At 33.9% G+C, this 19991-nt stretch overlaps 1 protein-coding gene across 4 annotated transcripts in view; it reads left to right on the plus strand.

The window, feature by feature from the left end:
• Positions 1-19991, plus strand: part of WDR17 (WD repeat domain 17) — a 129319-nt gene that overhangs the window by 103662 nt on the left and 5666 nt on the right. The window contains exons 21-28 of one of the 4 annotated variants that reach the window (XR_012483202.1): positions 1445-1544; positions 4759-4898; positions 6712-6732; positions 9909-10020; positions 15371-15512; positions 15893-15995; positions 17113-17214; positions 18834-18885. Coding sequence is in view for 2 of the 4 variants with exons in the window: in XM_074273446.1 (XP_074129547.1) it covers positions 1445-1544; positions 4759-4898; positions 6712-6732; positions 9909-10020; positions 15371-15512; positions 15893-15995; positions 17113-17214 (720 nt within the window). In the remaining 2 variants the exon portion in view is untranslated. The remainder of the gene's footprint in view (positions 1-1444; positions 1545-4758; positions 4899-6711; positions 6733-9908; positions 10021-15370; positions 15513-15892; positions 15996-17112; positions 17215-18833; positions 18886-19991) is intronic. The other 3 variants (XM_074273446.1, XM_074273447.1, XR_012483203.1) reach the window with 3 other exon arrangements.

Below are 19991 nucleotides of genomic sequence, written 5' to 3' on the forward strand. Positions count from 1 at the left end.
GATACCATCCCTATGAAAAAAAAAACAAACCAGCTTAAAATACCTTAACACTTACTTATGAGTCATAATTAATTGTTTCTTCATATCTATCTATGTCTCTGTGTGTCTATATATTATATATAGTTATATCTATATTTACTTACATAGATATAGATATTTAAGGTTGGTTACTGGAACCTGAGAAATAACTTTTAGACAAAACATATAGACGTTTTGGGTAGAGACCTGAAAAAAAAGCTTGACGACAACTTCCCCAAACCCTCTGAACATTTAAGAGTTTAGTCTAATTTCTTGATTTTTACAAAGAAGGAAAGTGAATCCCCAGAGAAGGGAAGTTACTTATTCAAGGTTTATTACTTATTATTACAAGAGATTCATGAAATCCTTATTGAAACTGAGGTTGAAGTGAGATAGTCATATGAAGCTCAAATTTCATAGATTGTGTTTGTTAGAAACTAGAAGCAACTTTGTCCAGCTTCTTCATTTTATAGAAAAGTAAAGAAAGAACTAGAGTTTTTTTTCTTGGTAGCAACTTGAACCTAGTTTTCATGAGTCCCAGGCCAGTATTGTTGAAATTTGGCTTTCCTTGAAGGCAGAAGGGCACTAATCCTCCAAAGTAGTAGCTCCTGATTTTTTGACTAAAGCAGTGAAGCAAGAAAGGGGCTCCACAGTCCTTTTAGAAAGCCTAACCTTGTGCTCTCCACAACTTCAATCCCTCTTTTTCCTCCAAAAATTTAGGAAGCATGGGGGGGGGGGTGGTAAAGATTTAAAGATAAATTCTCAGGGAGAGATAGAGGAATCAGAGGTATTTTCAGGAAGCCATAGTTCTCTATCTATTCTATCTGTGGAAATAATTCTAAGATCCTTGAAATGTTCTACTCTGCCCTTTGTAGGATGGTCCTGGTCAATAAAATGAAGGAATCTCCAAAACAATCAATAAAATTACTTTTGCTTTCCCTTTGACTATTTGATTACCAACTCTACATCTATCCTATCTCTTTCCCCTACCCCTCAACTTCTTCCTTAGTAGGAATTCTTTAGAGGAAGTAATAAGAACACTTACTAATGGCCCCTAAAATTTCTGCACTTTAGGACAAATTCCTTGACCCATGATCCATCTTGAGTACTGTTCTGCTTACAGAACCCTATTTAATAGTCTGCCTGCTCATTTTGCATTCATTTTGGTACAGAGGAAAAAATCACTAAGTTTGAATCCATCCTCTGGTACTCAACCATGTGGAGGGACCTCAAACAAGTCCCTTCATTTGTATGTTTCAGTTGTTTTACCTAGGTTGAGGGGAAACTCTTCTGTCCACCTTAAAGTGTTATATAAATATTGTCTATTTTTAGCTACCCAAAGATTTTTTAAAATAACCTATGAGAATGGAAGATGGCTTATTTTTGTTCTTGTGTTAAAATATTTATAGTTTTTGCTTTTCTTCAGTCTCTTACAGACAGTCAGTAAAGAACTAGCAGAATGGTATTTCCAAGATGGCCGAGCAGTGTTGGCAGCATGTTGTTATCTGGCTATAGATAATATTGAGGTACAATATTTTTTATTATTATAGCTTTATGTTTACAAGATATATGCATGAGTAATTTTTCAGCATTGCCAATTACAAAACCTTTTGTTCCAACTTTTCCCCCCACCCTTACCCCAGATGGCAGATGACCAATGCATGTTAAATATATTAAATTATAAGTTAAATACAATATATGTATACATGTCCAAAGAGTTATTTTGCTGTACAAAAAGAATTGGACTTTGAAATAGTTTGAACCAAGTTTTGCATAGTGTTTTACCTAATTTGAGTTTTGTGGGTTTATCAAGAATGCTGATCACAATACATCCAGCCATTCTGGAGAACGATTTGGAACTATGCTCAAAAAGTTATCAAACTGTGTATACCCTTTGATCCAACAGTGTTACTACTGTGCTTATATCCCAAAGAGATCTTAAAGAAGGGAAAGGGACCTGTATGTGCAAGAATGTTTGTGGCAACTCTCTTTGTAATGGCCAGAAAGTGGAAACTGAGTGGATGCCCATCAGTTGGAGAGTGGCTGAATAAATTGTGGTATATGAATATTATGGAATATTATTGTTCTGTAAGAAATGACCAGCAGGATGAATTCAGAAAGTCCTGGAGAGACTTACATGAACTGATGCTGAGTGAAATGAGCAGGACCAGATCATCATTATATACCTCAACAACAATACTATATGATGATCAATTCTGATGGACGAAGCCCTCTCCAACAATGAGATGAACCAAATCAGTTCCAATAGAGCAGTAATGAATTGAACCAGCCACACCCAGCGAAAGAACTCTGGGAGATGACTATGAACCATAAAACCAAATGATAAACCCTGGAAAGAGGCAAAACTCACCAAAGAGGGAAGAAAATTATAATGATTATTAATGAACATATCTATACCTTCTATAGTAAAATACAATTAAATCTCAAACAAACTCACCATTCCATTTGCTTACTGAATATATCAGAAAATTCCCTTGACCAACTTGCTAAATTACATTGTAGAAGCTATAAACAAGAGGAATCTTCAATAAAGCTACTAATCAGAGAATAGAAAGTCTTCAGAGAACCAAAAACTTAAAAGTGGAAAAGTATCAGTTATCTGTCAAAACCTTCAGTGGTTGGAAAGAAGAAAAGAAGAAACTGAGATAACCCAAAAGGGAAATAACTAAGACCTACAGAATATAGAAGGTTGTGTTCATTGGTATTTTTCTCCTGCTTTTGTGGTTGTAATTGACCACAGAATCATAGAGATAGAGATAAAAAGCATCCAAGAGGCCTTCCCGTCCAACCCCATCGCACTGAGTCCCAGAAAGTTTAAATAACTTGCCCAAGTTCACAAAACTCATAATTGCCAGAGATGAGACTTGAATACAGGTGATATGACCTGCTTCCAGAGACAGTGCTCTTGTTTTTGAAACCCAAATAACTTTATGGTAAGCAACTATTTAAACTGACTTTAAAAATTCCTTGTAACTTCTGTTTGATCCCTGATTGTGGATCTATTTGGATACCTCAGCACCACTCAAAAAGGAAATCCATAGAAGTTACATGTAGGCTTGGGGGCAAGAATAGCCTTATTCCTAAAACCCTCTTTGATTAGTCTGCAAGTGAAACTAAGATAAGGAAGGATCTATATTCCTGCCTTTATGATGTGCTTTTACCAGCAATAAAACAGTCCTCAAAGATGTTTCAACCACTGGGATTTACTTAAATGAAAGATATGGAGAAGGAATGAAGTTGTAATTCATTATGTCTATTAAATGGGTGATGGGAAGATGAATGAAATGAGGCTATAGAAAGGTAGGTGAGGTATGGATTATGGAGGGTCTAAAAAGTCATCCTATAATTGATAGGGAACCACTCAGAGTTTTCAAAAGAAAAACGACATAGCCAGAATTTTTTTTTAGTATAGCTTTTTATTTACCAGATATATGCATGGGTAATTTTTCAGCATTGACAATTGCAAAACCTTTGTTCCAATTTTTCCCCTCCTTCCCCCCACTCCCTCCCCCAGATGGTAGGTTGACCAACACAATGTTAAATATGTTAAAGTATAAGTTAAATACAATATATGTATACATGTCCATACAGTTATTTTGCTGCACAAAAAGAAGCAGACTTTGAAATAGTGTACAATTAACCTGTGAAGGAAATAAAAAATGCAGGTGGAAAAAACAGAGGGATTGGGAAGCCTATGTAGTGGTTCATGGTCATCTCCCAGAGTTCTTTCGCTGGGTGTAGCTGGTTCAGTTCATTACTGTTCTATTGGAACTGATTTGGTTCATCTCATTGTTGAAGACGGCCACATCCTCAGAATATATCCTCATGCAGCATTGTTGAAGTGTATAGTGATCTCCTGGTCCTGCTCATTTCACTCAGCACCAGTTCATGTCAGTCTCTCCAGGCCTTTCTGAAATCATCCTGTTGGTCATTTCTTACAGAACAATAACATTCCATAACATTCATATACCACAATTTATTCAGCCATTCTCCAACTGATGGGCATGCGCTCAGTTTTCAGTTTCTAGCCACTACAAAGAGGGCTGCCACAAACAGTCTTATTGTGCATTTCTTTATATAAATTAAAAGCCAGTAGCTCTTTTTGATATAAAATATAATAGTACTCAGGAAAAAATGTTGTTTTAAATTTATTTTATATGGAAAGGAACTATTTAGTACATTATACTTAAGTTCACATTTGAATAATCCTCACTGTTTGATTGATTTTTGAAAATATGAACTTTTTCAATTAATTTATCAAATCAAGATAAAAATTATCTTAATTGTATAACAATTTTTCTTGATATTTAAACTATTAATATGAAATTGCTTTTTGAGCTGTTTGAACTTTTGGTATCAAACAAATAGTTTATGTAAATAAACTATTCCTAATAATTCCTAATAAAAAGTTAACAATAAACATATTTTGAGAGGGACTGTTATTAATTACAAAAATAACAATACCAATAGTACCTTAGAGTAATCTGCCTCTGACACTAAAACCTGTGGTTATACAATTTTCTCAGTTCCCTTTTTTCAATCTGTTTCTTTAAATAATGTAGTTAATCTCGTTTAGTTTATAAGGACTATATGACTCCATGGTTTAATGAGATTGACATTTTTATGAATATAACTTGTACAAAGGGTGTCGGGAAAGGGTGAAAAATGAACTTGGTTGGCATCTATGTTACTGAAGATAATATTTTCTTACTGAGCCAGCTTGCTATGGCACACCTGATTCGTGGAAATGAACTTGAATTGGCTGTCAGTGTGGGCACCGTCTTAGGAGAGAAGGCAGCACCAGCAACTCATTACGCCTTACAATTACTAGCAAGAAAGTGTATGAGAATTACAACATGGTAAGGATTTCTAAATCTCAAGGATTTTCATCAGATCTTGTCAAGTATTTCTTTAAAAAAATAATTGTTAGGTGCTTTCGATAATAAATATGTGGAAGGTCCTGGGTTCCTTTCTTCACACACACAAAAAAGAATATATGAAAGAAATGACCAGAAATCATAATGAAATAAAAGTAAGATGATCAGAATGAGCTAAGACGTTAAAATAATGAGAACTTCTTGGTGTATATTATAATCAAGCAGCTCCATTCTCTAGTAGCAGCAAATATCAATAGTACCACTCTACCTTGAATCAGATCTCCTAGAGTTATTCTATTTAAAAAATTATCACCTTTCAGAAGAGCAGTAGCATATGAAGTTGTCCCATAACCAATCTTTATTAACATTCATCTGGCAATTCAGTCATTGAATGCTAGTTGTCCCTTGAGATTATAATAGTTATTTAGTGGCCACAGCTTATCCCAAGCACAGAAACAAACCAATTTATATTAGTTACTTCTCAGTGATTATTTCTTTAGGTAGTAGTTATTCCAAATTAAAAGTAAACATATCTCCTGAAAAAAAGAAAAATAGGGTTAGCCAAAAAATTGATATGAAGTGATATTAAAAATTAAAGATCTATAAAGCTATGCCAAACGTATCGAAATATTAATGTATCAAACATATTAACTCTTCCTTTTCATAGGTACCCCAAAATTCTACTTCTACATCTCTCATATTTTGTATCCTTCCCTTTACTCATATGGGTGCCACCCAGCTTGAGACTCTCATCTCTTCTAACCTAGATTATTCCAATAGTTGATTTGCTTTTTGTGTTTTCCCTTTCCATTATATACTACATGTAACTGTGAAAGGACAGGGTTGCTTATGCTAGTCCTCTACTGAGGAAACTCCAGTATTATTGCCTCTATGATCTAATACAAATTTCTTTGGCTTTTAGAGTTATTTGGAACCTTGTCCCAACAAATTTTTTTTTTTGGTAGGGGGGGGGGGGAAAGGAAGGCAATGGGAGTTAAGTGACTTGGCCAGGGTCACACAGCTCTTAAGTGCCAAAGGCCAGGTTTGAATCAGGTCTTACTGACTCCAAGTCTGATGCTGTATTCACTATACCACACAGCTGTCTCTCCACTCTCAATATTTTTAGCTTAGTTATATATTACTTTACTTTTTCCTAATCTCTGCCTCTTAGAAACCCCCATGTTCATCAGTCTTCATCTCAATCTCCCTTGTGAACCTTTTATTGATCCATCCAAATGCTAATACCTTACCAGTAAAATGATCTTAAGATTTTGTATAATAAGTAAATTTTGTTTCCTCATAGGATGGAAGCTCCTTGAGGGCAACAGCTGTTTAATTTTGTCTTTATATCCTCAGTACCTGAAATGTAATAGGTACTTAATATAGATGCTCATGGATTAATTCTCAAAAATTCCTTCCAATTCTCCAGTTGTCCTTTATGTCACAGTAACATATATATATATATATATATATTTTTTTTTTTTTCTGAGAGGAGTTGAAAATAGAAGCATTTATTTAGAGTCAGAGTAATTTTTTTTTTAAGGTTGGGGTTAAGTGACTCGCCCAGGGTCACAGTCAGAGTAATTTCCAATGAGCAACTATAATCTTTGAAGCTTCTGAAAGAGGATAGATGATGAAAATATACCTTTAGATTAGCCTTGACATAACAGAATATAAGAATACAAGTTTAATCATTATTAATAAATAAAAAGCATGTTTTTTTTTCATTTAGGGCTTAAAATGAAAAAATTGATTCCTCTGGGTATTCACTGCTATTTTAACATCTCCCTTTTAGCTTTCCATTTCTTGGATACAGGTATTTTATAATTTTATAAAGCTTCCATTTAACATTGAAAAACACAGTTTTACATTATTGAAAGAAATTCATGAATTATTATTTTTCTTACTATACCAAACTGCAAAGTAATGAGGCCATTTCCAGTGCCACACATGAAAATAAATCCTATTACTTCATATCCATACCTTGTCTAATAAATTACTTTGAATTATATATAATAAAAAATACTCAGTATATTCTGAGAATAAAAATTAGGAGTTTCAATTCTTTGTGTAGTCTTTGACAGATCAGTAGTAATTTATCATTGGTATATATATGTAATTAAAGTAAGTCAGTTTAAAATTTAAAGTACAATTATAAATCTTATAAACCTTACCTTAAGAAATAATTATAAATAAATTTCATTGGGCCAGTGGTTTTACAAGCTTGGGTAGGAGGAGTAAGAGGAGAGAATCTGCAAGCCTAAGATATTTAATATAAATTCCAATTTCCCCTTTAACTCTAAATAATACAGATTATTTATAAAATGATATACCTTAAATACCTTAAATGAGTTTAGTAAAAATACACAAAATACCCTAAATGAGTTTAGTAAAGCTTATTTCTCTAATAAGTTCTTAGTTTCAGTGGGAAATTTACAAAAAAGTACAAATTCTCTTTCATTAGACTAATGTGTTGCCCATAAAAATCTTCTTAGATTATTGTTAATGATTATGGTAACAACAGGTCAACAAGCTATGTGGGGAAAATTTGAATCCCAACATGTCATATCCCATTGAAAAAGCTTCAAGTATGGGCTCACCAACAGGCAATGTGGCTGGCATCTGAAGGATATTATCCCTAGTGTTGAAGAAGCTCATCACTAGACTAGCTACAAGGTGATAATTTTGTCAATAAAGTATGTGAGAGGCTCATGACTAGATTAGCTAATGGTAACTTTGTCAATAAGGGCAATCAGTTCTGACTATGCTAGTGGAGCCAAAGCTTTGTCAAGTCCTGTTGAGCTTGAGCTGAAAAGCTTCGAGTAAGGAAGGATCTGAACTATCAGTGTAGAATGGCTTATCCCCAAAAAGTTTGTCTCCAAGGGGATTATATGTTTTTCCACATTAACTCAAGAAGATCTTCTACTAAACATGGATAGAGTTATAATCTGCATCTATGGAAAGAGTACCCACACTGGTAATCACAAATCTAATTAAGTATTTGAAATTTCAAAGTAAGGAATGATAATATGAATGAAGATTCTTAGCCTGGAGTCTGGGAATAGATTTTAGGGGTTCTGTGAATTACCAAAAAATTGAATAACCATATTTCAATTTAATTTTTTCCTTAGTAATCCTCGATGAGGTTTAGATTTTTGGGGTTCCCTTTGTCAGGGAACCAAATGATGTGGTCTAGATTTAGGGAACCAAAATGAGATTAGGGTTTCTGGTGGTCAGGGAGTTAAATGATAAGGTCTAGTAGCAGGTTTGGGATTCAGGGAATCAAATAGAGAGGTTTGGCTCCCCTACACCCTCTTGGAATTCGGCACAAGGGTAGGAAGTTTTGGGGAAACCTCCTTCTGGCAGTGCAGAGATTCTCTATAAAGGAATTTACAAACCTGAAAACCTGGATTGATAAAAGAGGTTGGCATTGGGAAGTCAGCCTAAGTAAAGTTTCTAGTAGAGAAATCTTGACACAGAGGCATAAAGTCTTGTTAGGGAAATAGATGAGGATAAAGAGAAGGTAGCACTGGAAGAGAATATTATTCCAGTGGGCAGAGGTTTCCTTGGCAGAGCATGGCATAGCATACCATGGCATAGCATGACATGGCATGGCATGGCATGTTAGGACGTCTGCAAAGAAATGAATTTTTAATTGCCATTTTTATAAGGAAGTCTTTGGCTGCATTCCAAGGCCTTCTCCCCATCCTGATGAAGCTGGTGGGTGGAGTTGGAATTGAATAGAAAATTTTCAATTGAATAGGGTTGGTATCTCCAGTCCTACCCAGACAACAGAATGAAGCTGTAGGTCCTCAGGTGGGGTCCCTTCACACACAGGGTTCAAGGAGAATCTCTCTTTCAGGGAGTTTTAGAGTTTCGGGGTACCTTCTTCAATCCTAAGCATTTTATTTAATTCATTTGAAAACTTTATTTTGAGAAGGGTTACTCCACAGGCTTCATTCACTTTCTGCCAAAAAAGGGTTAAGAATTCCTGGTTTGAAATACTGTAAGATTCTGTTGTTTATAGATACAATGTTTTATTAATATAAAGTTATAATTTCACATTATTAATAATTTCATATACCATAACATTGAACAGTCTTCAAACTGCCTCTCTCATAGGACATTATTATTCAAATAGTTTTGAGTTTTAAAAATTTCCTTTTCTTCATTTACTATTAAGTCTGCATATCAAATAATAATAAACAAAAATAGGAAGCAGGAAGAGAAGGAAAAGCAAAAGACCAGAAAAAAAATAATAATTCATCTTTGATGAATTGTGTTAATTATGCACATTTCTAAAACTATTATATACTTTCTTTAATAGCTGAAAACTCCCACATTGTGACTTTGGAGGTTGCATTTTTAAAAGTCTATTTAAAATTGTAAATCTCTCAAACCAGTTTTGTATTTTAATCTACTAATAAATTTATGCATCTAATTTTGTGGACCACTAACTGAATTTCTAAAAAGTGAAATCCATTAATTGCATCTCTTTAATTTTTGTTGGTTTGTTGATTCCCTGAAGATTTACAAAGAAATACCAAATGACTGAAAGCAGTAAAAAATTTAAATAGTTATGTGTTTTAATTAGCTTAGATGCTTTGTATGCAAAACAAAAGTGGCCATATTCAATTAATTCAATTATTCAATTCAATTCAATTCAATTAATTGGATATGCAGAGAGAGCTCCAACTCTTTAAATAAAATTCACAGCAAATATATACATACAATCATATCCTTAAGTGTTATCCTTCAGGTGAGAATCATAAAATATTTGTGAGCAGCAGGAATTTTCCCTCATACCACTTTAATGTTATTGATTTACACTTAGATGAAGAGCTCTAAGATTCAATGTAAAATTACTGTTTTTATGTAAATAGATATGCAAGGGAGGAATACTAAAAGTGTTATAATTTTGAAAATTTTAGAAACATTATGTTCAGATTTTCCTGAATAACTCCCCCTCCCCCATTTTTGTCATTTGAATAGGGATTTGGCAACAGATCTTCTCTTGAGGATACCTAATAATGAGCTACATTTAGTAAAACTTTGTGCTTTCTACTCAGGATGTACTGAAGAAATAAATGACCTACATGAGAAGGTATGTTTTATTGTTGAGTTGTTTCAGTCACATCCCATTCTCTATGACCCTATTTGAGGAATTCTTAGCAAAGATGCTGGAGTGTTTTGCCATTTCCTTCTTCAGCTCATTTTACATATGAGGAACTGAGGCAAATAGGGTTAAGTGATGTGCACAGGGTTGTATGGGATAGTGACCCTTGCCCAAATTAAAATAATAGACTCTCAAGGTGAAAAGCAAAAGAGGATTTATGATGATCTCCTGAGAAAGGGCAACTTCTAAATGACAAGGTGTCAGTAGAAGAGTGCAAAAAACACAAGATTATATAGACCCTAACCAGAAGCTCCCACCCTGCCTTTTCATCTTTTCCCCCATTAGCTGGGGAGTTCTAATTTACACAGAGCTCAGAAGCAAAAAGTACTAGTCAATAGTACACTCTTTACTGTATTTCATACTTAAATGCTAATGAAAAGTTGGTGGGGGTGGGCACAGGAGGGGAATGTAAATAATGGATCAATAATCTGCAGATCAAACACCTGCAGCTTTTAGCTATAACTCAACTTGTTATTGCAAAGTCTCTAGTCATAATTAAGGCACAGGTCAAGGCTATATTCTTGTGAGAGATCTTAACTCAGTTCATCCCATTCAGAGTCACACAGCTAGTAAATGTCTGATATCAAATTTGAACTCAGGTCCTCCTGATTGCTGGTCTGGAATTCTATCCACTGTGCCACCTAGCTGTCCTATAAAAAGATAAACTAATGAGAATAAATATTCTTGATGGACACAGAGACTGCTATGTTTTAATTTCTCTTTGTACTTAAGAAACTAATTATATTGACAATTAGAAGTAGAACAAGAGCTTATATAACATAATAGGTAGATAACTGGCTTCAGAACAGGAAAAGTTTGGTTTAACTTCTGCCTAATACCCACTGGCTATATGGGACTGTCTCTTAACCTTTTAGTGTCCCTATGCTACTCTCTAAGCCAATTAATTGCTGAATAAGTTGCCCATTTGTATTGGTAAAAGAAGTTTCCACACTGGGATTTCCTTATGCCATTGAAATTATATCCTTATAGATACATTTTCAGTTCATTAACTGAATAAGCCTTCATACAGATGTAGGACTGGGCTCACACCTTTTCTATTTAGGGAGATCCGATATGGGGCTAAAATTACCTCCTGGTTTGAGGTCTACCCAGGAAAAACAAGAAGAAATTTTTAAAAATTAACCAACTAGAAAAGGATATACAGAGTCTAAAAGACAAAAAAAAACTCTTTGAAAATTAGAATTAGGCAAGGGGAAGGCAGTGAAACTATAAAAGATCAAAAAACAACAAAACAGATTATAAAGAATGAAAAAAATAGAACAGAATGTGAAACACAAGAAAAACAACAGATCTGGAGAATAGATAAAGAAGAAAAAATATAAGAATAATCAGAGTACCTGAAAGCTGTTACCAAAAAAAGAACCTTGACATAATAATACAAGAAATAATCCAAGAAATTTGTCCTGGCATGATAGAACATAAGGGGAAAATAGAAAAAGAAAAAAAATCTCATGATCACCCCATCAAAGAAATCCTTATTAGAAAACACATAGGAATATTATTGCCAAATTTTGAAACCCTCAGATCAAAGAGAAAAATTTTCAACAAGAAAAAATCAATTCAAATGTGCTGGAGCTATAATTGTACAGGATTTATCAGGAGCCATAATAAAAGGCCACAGGTCCTGGAATCATACATACTGGCAATTAATAGGGCTGTGGCCAAAAATATATCTCCCAAAATTACTCATAATATTGAATTTAAAAATGGACATTCAACAAAGCTGCAGATTTAGTAGGAAATTTAACATATAAGAATCAGTAACAAAGATCAGTTTCAAGGAATTTAACATGAACAGATTGTTTCTTACATGGAAATGTATACCATGTTTAAAGTTGACATCAGCAATTGGGTAGCTCAAAAGGAAGATTGGGACAAAGTTAAGGTAAAAATAGTAATTATGTTATACAAATGAAGTGCAGAGGAAAAATAGACACACAGGCATGGGCGGGGCTCATAGTTCTACAAACCTACTCACTATGGGGAATGGATAAATAGGCAAATATATATATATATATGCAATAAAGGGTATAAAAGAAATAAGGGGGAGGGATGGGGGAAAAGGGAAGCAAAATGTAGGGGAAGAAAACAAGGGAAGGATACATGAGTGGGGGGAGGTTAAATAATAGCAAGGTAAGTTGGAGGAATACAATTAAAGCAGAGAGTTATCAGGGATAGAAAAGGTATGTAGGGGACAGGGACCTGTGTGTGTATGTATAGCTCTCTATATGTATACATCCATATACCCTTGCTTAACTATAACCTGGTTGGGGGAAGTAAGGAGAATGAAAAGGGAATAAAAGAATAAAGTAAAAATACTGTGCAACACATAACAACAATAAAAAATAACCTACAAGGAAATAAAGAAAAGATGGACACTTTCGAATATAATTTCTTCTACCATATTATATATCCTTTCTTGAACTGGTAATTTATTATTATTATATATTTTGAATCTTCCCTGATGTCCTACAGAGCACATGACAATGTTTTGTTTTCCTTTTTTTTAAATTCTGTTTTTTAATAAAATTTTTTTAAAAAATATACAATATTCAGACATATTGCTGGGATTACTTTGGATATCTTATCAATTATAAATTGATAATTGGAATAGTAGCACAAATCTAGCTAGATTTAATAGAGATTAATATGAAGTTCTATATTTGGGTTCAAAAAATAAATTCTACAAGTATAATATAGGGAAACCATGTGTAGATGATAGTTGGCATGAAACAGATATAGAGGGGTTAGTGTGAAATGGAAGTATATATCATATATAGAAATATAATCATTTGTCCATATCTGTATTCACTGTTAACTTCTTTTATCAGGTATAACATTGATGACTTGTAGTATGAATAGAAAAGAGTGATTAGGATAGTGAAAGAATTGATCATCATGTTATAAAAGAAAGAACTGGAGGAATTAGGGGTATTTAAGTTGGAAAAGATTAAATTGTTAGTAATATTGCTAAAATAAAATGTTTAAGAAATTAATATGTGAAAGTAAGTTTAGGATTGTCATGATTATTATTATTACTTAGCCTTAATACATAATCAGAACCAATGAACAGAAGTCACAGATTAACATTTTTGGCTACATATAAGGAATCAAACTGTGACAAATTAGTCCAAGAGTGGAGTGGATTACCTTAGAGTGCTAAGATCCTATTTATTGGCTGTGTTCAAGAAGCAATGTATAACTATTTTAGGAAAATGTTGTAGAAAGGGTGATTCAGGTGTGGATTGTTGAATTGTTTGATCACTGAGGACCTGTCTAGTGTGAGAGATGATTCTAGTTCCCTCTCCTAGTTTGTGTCAGTCCCAAAGTTGATAAGAAATTTACTTAGAGACAGAAGAAGACTTAGAGAAGAAGTACTTAATCTCAGTTATAGATAAAATTATTGAACAGAAAAGGGCTAAGAGCTGGTTCATATAACTGATATCAAAATCACAGAATTTCATAATATAAAGGTTTATTGGTATGGATTAGACAAAATCTCAATCTAATAATCCCATTTGCACTATTTCTGACAAATTGGAAAATTCAGATTCTGCTTGAATGCATCCAGTGATGAGGAATTAACTCTGAAAGAAGCTGAAAGCACTTTTACACAGTTCTTTTTGTTAGTTTGTCCTTGCTATTCAGTCATAATTTACCCTCTGCAACAAACTCCCATTTCTTCTTGCTTCTTCTCTTTGGGGCCAAGCAAAACAAATCCTCTCTCATGTAACAGCTTTGCAAATCATAGAAAGCAGCTGTCTCATTCAAGTCTTCTTTTCTCCAGAACAAACATTCCCAATTCCTTCGGCCATACCTTTTATGACATGTCTCTATTTGCCTTGCTGGCCTGCTCTAGACTCATTTCAGCTGATCAATATCTATTCTAAAATATCACATTCAGAACTAATTTCAGTCCTCCAGATATATTCTGACCTAGGCAGACTACAAGAAGATGATCTCAGCCCCCCACCCCTATCCTTGTTGCTAATTCTCCATTTGAAACCTAAGATTGCATTGTCTGTTTAAATTCTTGTGACCTATTCTTAATATTGCTACAGTAAATTAAAAATCCAGATATTTTTATAGAAGCCATGCCTTCCCCAAACTATTACTAGTGAAGTTTTTTACCCTAAGTTTAGAATTTTAAAATTTCTCTTAATTTTATTAATTCCATTCTATTAGATCCAACCCATCAGCTTGTTGAAGTGTACTTGTATTTCAATTCTGTCATCCAATGTGTTAATGCCTGCCTCCATTTTTAAACATTCTATTATTTTTTCCTAGTCACATGTAAAATAATTTTAAACATTTGTTTGTAAAACTTTTGAGTTCCAGATTCTCTCTCTCCCTCCCTCCCATAGCTCCTTTTAAAAATGGGATTGCCATTGCTCTTCATTACATTAATAAAAATATTTTTATTTTTAAAATGGGACTAAGGATATCACACTAGAGATCATCCTCCAAGCTGACTTTATTGATAATTCCAGATCTGGCCTTTATTTCTCAATCTTTTTTAATCATTTCAATAAGTATTATAGTCATTCACCAGGCAATTATGAGATTGGAAACTAGAACTCAGGAAGGAATTGAGCACTGAATATGTAGTATGGGAATTATATGTAAAAACATGATTGTTAATGAAATGGGGAATAAGAACAGAGCAGGGCCCCAGCAGATGCTTTTGATACACAAAATGGGTGAGAATGTAGATGATGTTTCTAGAAAAAAGGACTGAGAAAGATTAATCATATAGAAAGAAAACCAACACAGAGCAGTGCCTGACAGAAAGACTAGGATATCTACAATAGTCAACAAAGTCGAACATTGTCAAGAGATGAAGAAATAGAACTGAGAAAAATCTGGTTTAAAGATTTAGCAATAAAGAAGTGATTTTAAAGAGAACATTTTCAGTTCAACAATCACAATGAAAGCCAGATCTCAAGAGGTTGAAAGTTGAACTGGGGGTAAGGGAGTGGGAACGATGACCATAAACCACTTTTTTCTAGGGCTGTCACTATGAGAGAGAGAAAATATGTCAGATTATAGCTTGAAGGGATAGCAGGATGATAGAACCAAGTGAAGGCAATTGTCAAAGAAAACAGAATGAAACTTTGCTTTTCTTTAACCAAATATGTGGGGATTAATGATAATAAATTCATGTATATTTCTCTACATCTGTAATTTTAGTTGTTTTCCCCTAAATTCTTTATTAACATGTCTAGAATTATTTCTTCTTTTAACAATTCTTTTCTAGTGTAATCTACCCACAATAGAAGAATGTACAGGATTAGCAGAGACTGCCCTTGCAGATGGAAATATATTTGAAACTATAAAGTATTACTTGTTAAGTAAAGAACCTGAAAAAGCCCTTCCTATTGGTATTCAGTTCATCAAACGTGAGTTTTTACATGGCATATTTACATGCAATCTCCCTCTTTTCATTCATTTTTGCAGTCAGTATTAAAATTAAAGACCAGCTCATGTATTAAGACAAAGAAATCCATGGTTCTAAAATTTAAAAAGAAAACCCAACAGAAGACTTGGACTCAATTTGATAATCTGCTTTTTCTTTCCTTTAGTTCAGTCTGCTTAGGATCTCAGAGGCAACTCTGAGTGAGTAACTCTTAAGTAGATGTTCATGATCTACTTTAGTGATCTAGGAAGCAATACTACTACTGAAATTGATTTATAAAGACAAGGGCAATGTTTTTATATGTAGTTTATAGTTGGGCAGATAATTTTTTTAATTGCAAAATATTTTCTTTCTTTAAATCAGAACAAATGAGCCATTCAGACTGGACTGTGGATACAGTCTATCCAGTTCTTGACCTTCTGAGTTATGTCCGCACTGAAAGACTACTCCTACATAAATGTAGTGAGTGAGTACATTTTTCTTTCAGAAATTGTGTTTCCTTTCTTAAAGATATTTGTTGTTACTGTTTGTATTAAGCCATTGTTAGTTTGAAATGGTTTCTTTCTTGATGAATGAGCATCTGGTTCATTAAAGTTGTCCCATGGGGGTGGAGATGGAAGGGGCAAAAGGATAAGAGTAATCTAGAATTTAGTAAAATTACAGTGGAATCAATTTGAGGTGAAATATCATTTAGGGCAGAGGTATCAAACTCCAAGCCCACATGCCACAAGTGTCTACACCAGAGTAAAGGCTAATTGGGAAATGTTATGGAATGAAATAAAAATACATTACAATGAAGATGATAATGTTAATTTTGTAATAAAAATATATTACAATGAAGATGATAATTTTCTAGGTCCAGCAGCAGGAATTCATTTCTATTTCAGTTTGACATCACTGATATAAAGGACCCCACATAATAAGAGGGATGTATAAATCTACACATGGCTGAAGCAGAATGAGTTCTAAACTTTTAGCCAGTGTTGAGAACTGGTGACATGAGCTTTAAAGCTTCAATGAGCTTCTTATAGGCAGAGACCATTTTCTGCATTTGTTTTTAACTCCAGCACTTAGCATAGTGCCTGGCATCCAGGAAGTGTTAAGTGAATCCTTGTTAACTTGATGTGACCATGTAGAAAACCACTAGGGATAATCCTATTTTAATTTTCTTATAGAAATGGTTAGGATGGCTTTAAGAAGCCTAAGTAGTGTCAGGATAAATGGGCAAGGAAACCTCCTTGCAGGTCTCTACCAAATATAAGGGTAGTGTAGTTCAATGTTATTTCTAGAAATGCCCACAATACGCTATCTTGTCCCTATTATCCATAAGAACAGTGGGATGGAGTAAATTAAGTGGACAGTGAGAATTTCCATTTAAGATATTAAATGTTTTAAATTTGAACACATTTATGGAATGATCATTCAGCTACAAATCCTCAACAATTCAAATTGTAGCTTTCACTGAAATTTTAATCATGTTTAGTAATATTTTAGATGTATGTAGATGCTATTATATGAACATTAGAATAATGTTTTAATCCCCAGATAACTTATTGCATTTAAATATATATGTTTTCTTTTAGACTCCGAAATGAGTTGCTGATATTATGTGGTTACATTGGTGCTTTATTAGCAATCAGAAGACAATATCAGAGCATCGTGCCAGCCCTTTATGAGTACACAAGGTACTTGGAAGAGCAATTTGTTTTTCAAATTAGGGAATCGAAGTCATTCTTTTCCCTTGCCCCCTTATTTCTTTGACTAAAACCAATAAAAATTACTCAGTGGGGAGAGCAAGGGGAATACTCTTCTTATTCCAGGGTTACCATGCTAAATGGACTGTCCTTGCAAATGATTAATTCTGGATAGAACAGTGAGTGTTTAGTAGTGCCAGTTTTCCTGTTAGTTCTATAGGATGGGAAAGACATAAATAATTCCTTCCTAATAAAAATTACTCAGTGGGGAGAGCAAGGGGAATACTCTTCTTATTCCAGGGTTACCATGCTAAATGGACTGTCCTTGCAAATGATTAATTCTGGATAGAACAGTGAGTGTTTAGTAGTGCCAGTTTTCCTGTTAGTTCTATAGGATGGGAAAGACATAAATAATTCCTTCCTGGTATAGATCAAAAACATATATAGTGTTCAGGAAGGAATATTTTTGTTGGTGTTCACATCTCACCTGTGGCTCCCAAAAAGGGATAAGCCATATTGAGGGTAATCAACAGGCCTCAAACCCATTGGTGAGTTATGAGGATATTCCCCCAAAGCATATATGAATACTTTTCATTAAGGAATGGGGGGATTTATGAGAACAATTTAATTCAATGGTCATAAAGGCAGATGAAGCAAATTCTATTATGGGCTCCAAATTATTTGGTCACACCAGGTCATCTTGACTTTTGTCCTGCCTCTGGACTTTGATGACTCTGGAAGAGAGAGTAACAATTCTGCCTCGCTTAAAGCAAATTCATGTACAGTGTAAGACACAATCCCAGGATATCAGTGGTACACTTTGAAAACAAAACAATAATAATATATAATCATAGAGGTAGAAGATGGTCTTCTTTCTCCCCAGAAGTGACTGTTAATCATGCTGAGATATCTTAGCTTGAACAAGGAATGAAACATGATCAATCATATGTCAACATTCCAAGAATAGATAAAAATTCATTTATATTTTGGAAAATTATATCTATTAAAATGAATTCAAAGATTAGCTATATTAGTAAGGCAAAATTTTAGTTAAATTTCTTGGCCATGTTACTTAGGGTTAAAACTAGTAATTGAGAAAACCCAATATTTATACAACTTATTTGTATGATGTAAACATACATGGTCGTATGGGGGGTCATATTTTACCTTTCTAATCTATATCAAATTGTAAGAAATTTCATTTCAGAAAGCATGAAAGCAAACTTTCACCACACATATTTACCTTTTTCAAACTTCATCTGAAATCCCTAGGTTCCTTTTTCTTTTATTCTCAAATGTATTTACTTCTTGAGTTTCTGTGACTGGTTCCATGGAAAACATACTAAAAAATTTTCTTTTTAGAGATTTTAATAAAAATTCATATGATTATAGACAAAGTTGAAAGGCATCCTAAGAATTCATTTCATTTACACTCCCTCATTTTATGAATAAAGGTACTTAAGGCTCAGAAAGGTTAAGGTTATACTGACAGTGGCAGAGCAGGAAGATAACCTCTGGAAGGTTATCCTAACAGAGAACAAAATGTGGCAAGTTCTAAGGGAAAGGCTTCAGGAGGGGTCTAGTGATAGACTGTATGTTTGTCTTCCTAGGACCAGTCTAGATGACTTTCGAGAGGAGCATCACCAGAAGGATGGCTACAAGGTGACATATTTTTGACCACAGCAGCTCAATTGCTTTACCAAGTCAGAAAGGTTGCAATCTGCATCAGTAGAGGGACTTTTTACACTGATGAAATCACAGATCCTTGATACACTGAAAGAGGAAATTATATGGAAATTGTTTACTTGGGTCTTTGAAGCAATGAATCAATCCCTAACTAAGACCCCTATTTCCACTGTCTTGTCCACTTCCACAGTAGGCCATGTTGTTTTTGCTATTTCACAATGTCATAAAAATGGATTTAGGGGTTGATTCATACTAACATACTAGTGCTTCCAATCAATTGAAATTTTACCCCTCTTCTAACCTTTAGGTTCCTACATTTTTCTGAAACAATACTGTCACAATTATCACTGAATTCTCACATAATATTTTCAACTCTATGATCATTTTAGCTCCCTATTGTGGTATAAAGAGTATATCTACACAGTGAGAATTTTCTGGCAAGCAATAAGAGGTGGCATTCTGACAAAGTATTGGGGAGATCATAGAGAAAGAAATTCAATGTCCAAGTGCAAGTGGCAGGGAGACTTACTGGAGGGCAGACAGAAAAGGTGAGATTAAAAAAAAAAAGCTGTGTGACCACCAAAAAGCTGATGTTTTAGCTAGCTGTGATTAGAAACTACAGAGTTGTAGGTCTGGGTTCAATTTAAGGGAAAATACCTTATTAGACCTGTCCTGGGAAATGATTGGACTGTCTTGTGAGGCTTTTAAGCAAAGCCAGAAAAACTTTTCTCATGAATTTTGTAGAAAGAATTCCTGTGCAGTTGTAGGTTGGAGTACATGGTCTTTGGAATCCCTTCCAACTATGAATTTACATGTTTGTAATACTAAATCTAGGCTTTCTCAGACTACATTAGACTTAAATGTACTTGCTTTATTTTTCACTCTTTCCCATTTTGTTTATATTGATATTGCATTGAATGTTTTAATGTTTTTCTCACTTAAAATATTTTTGTTTCCTTAGTTTTCAGTCTTTTCCCTATGAGAGCTCATTTTGACTGTCAATTTTATTTATACCTAACATTTACCAATTTCACACAAATGAAGTGATTAAGCACTTTGATTGGGAAAGATCAATTTTCAAG

This window comes from Sminthopsis crassicaudata, chromosome 6 (assembly GCF_048593235.1).
Source record: "Sminthopsis crassicaudata isolate SCR6 chromosome 6, ASM4859323v1, whole genome shotgun sequence".
In the NCBI taxonomy this organism is placed as follows: domain Eukaryota; kingdom Metazoa; phylum Chordata; class Mammalia; order Dasyuromorphia; family Dasyuridae; genus Sminthopsis; species Sminthopsis crassicaudata.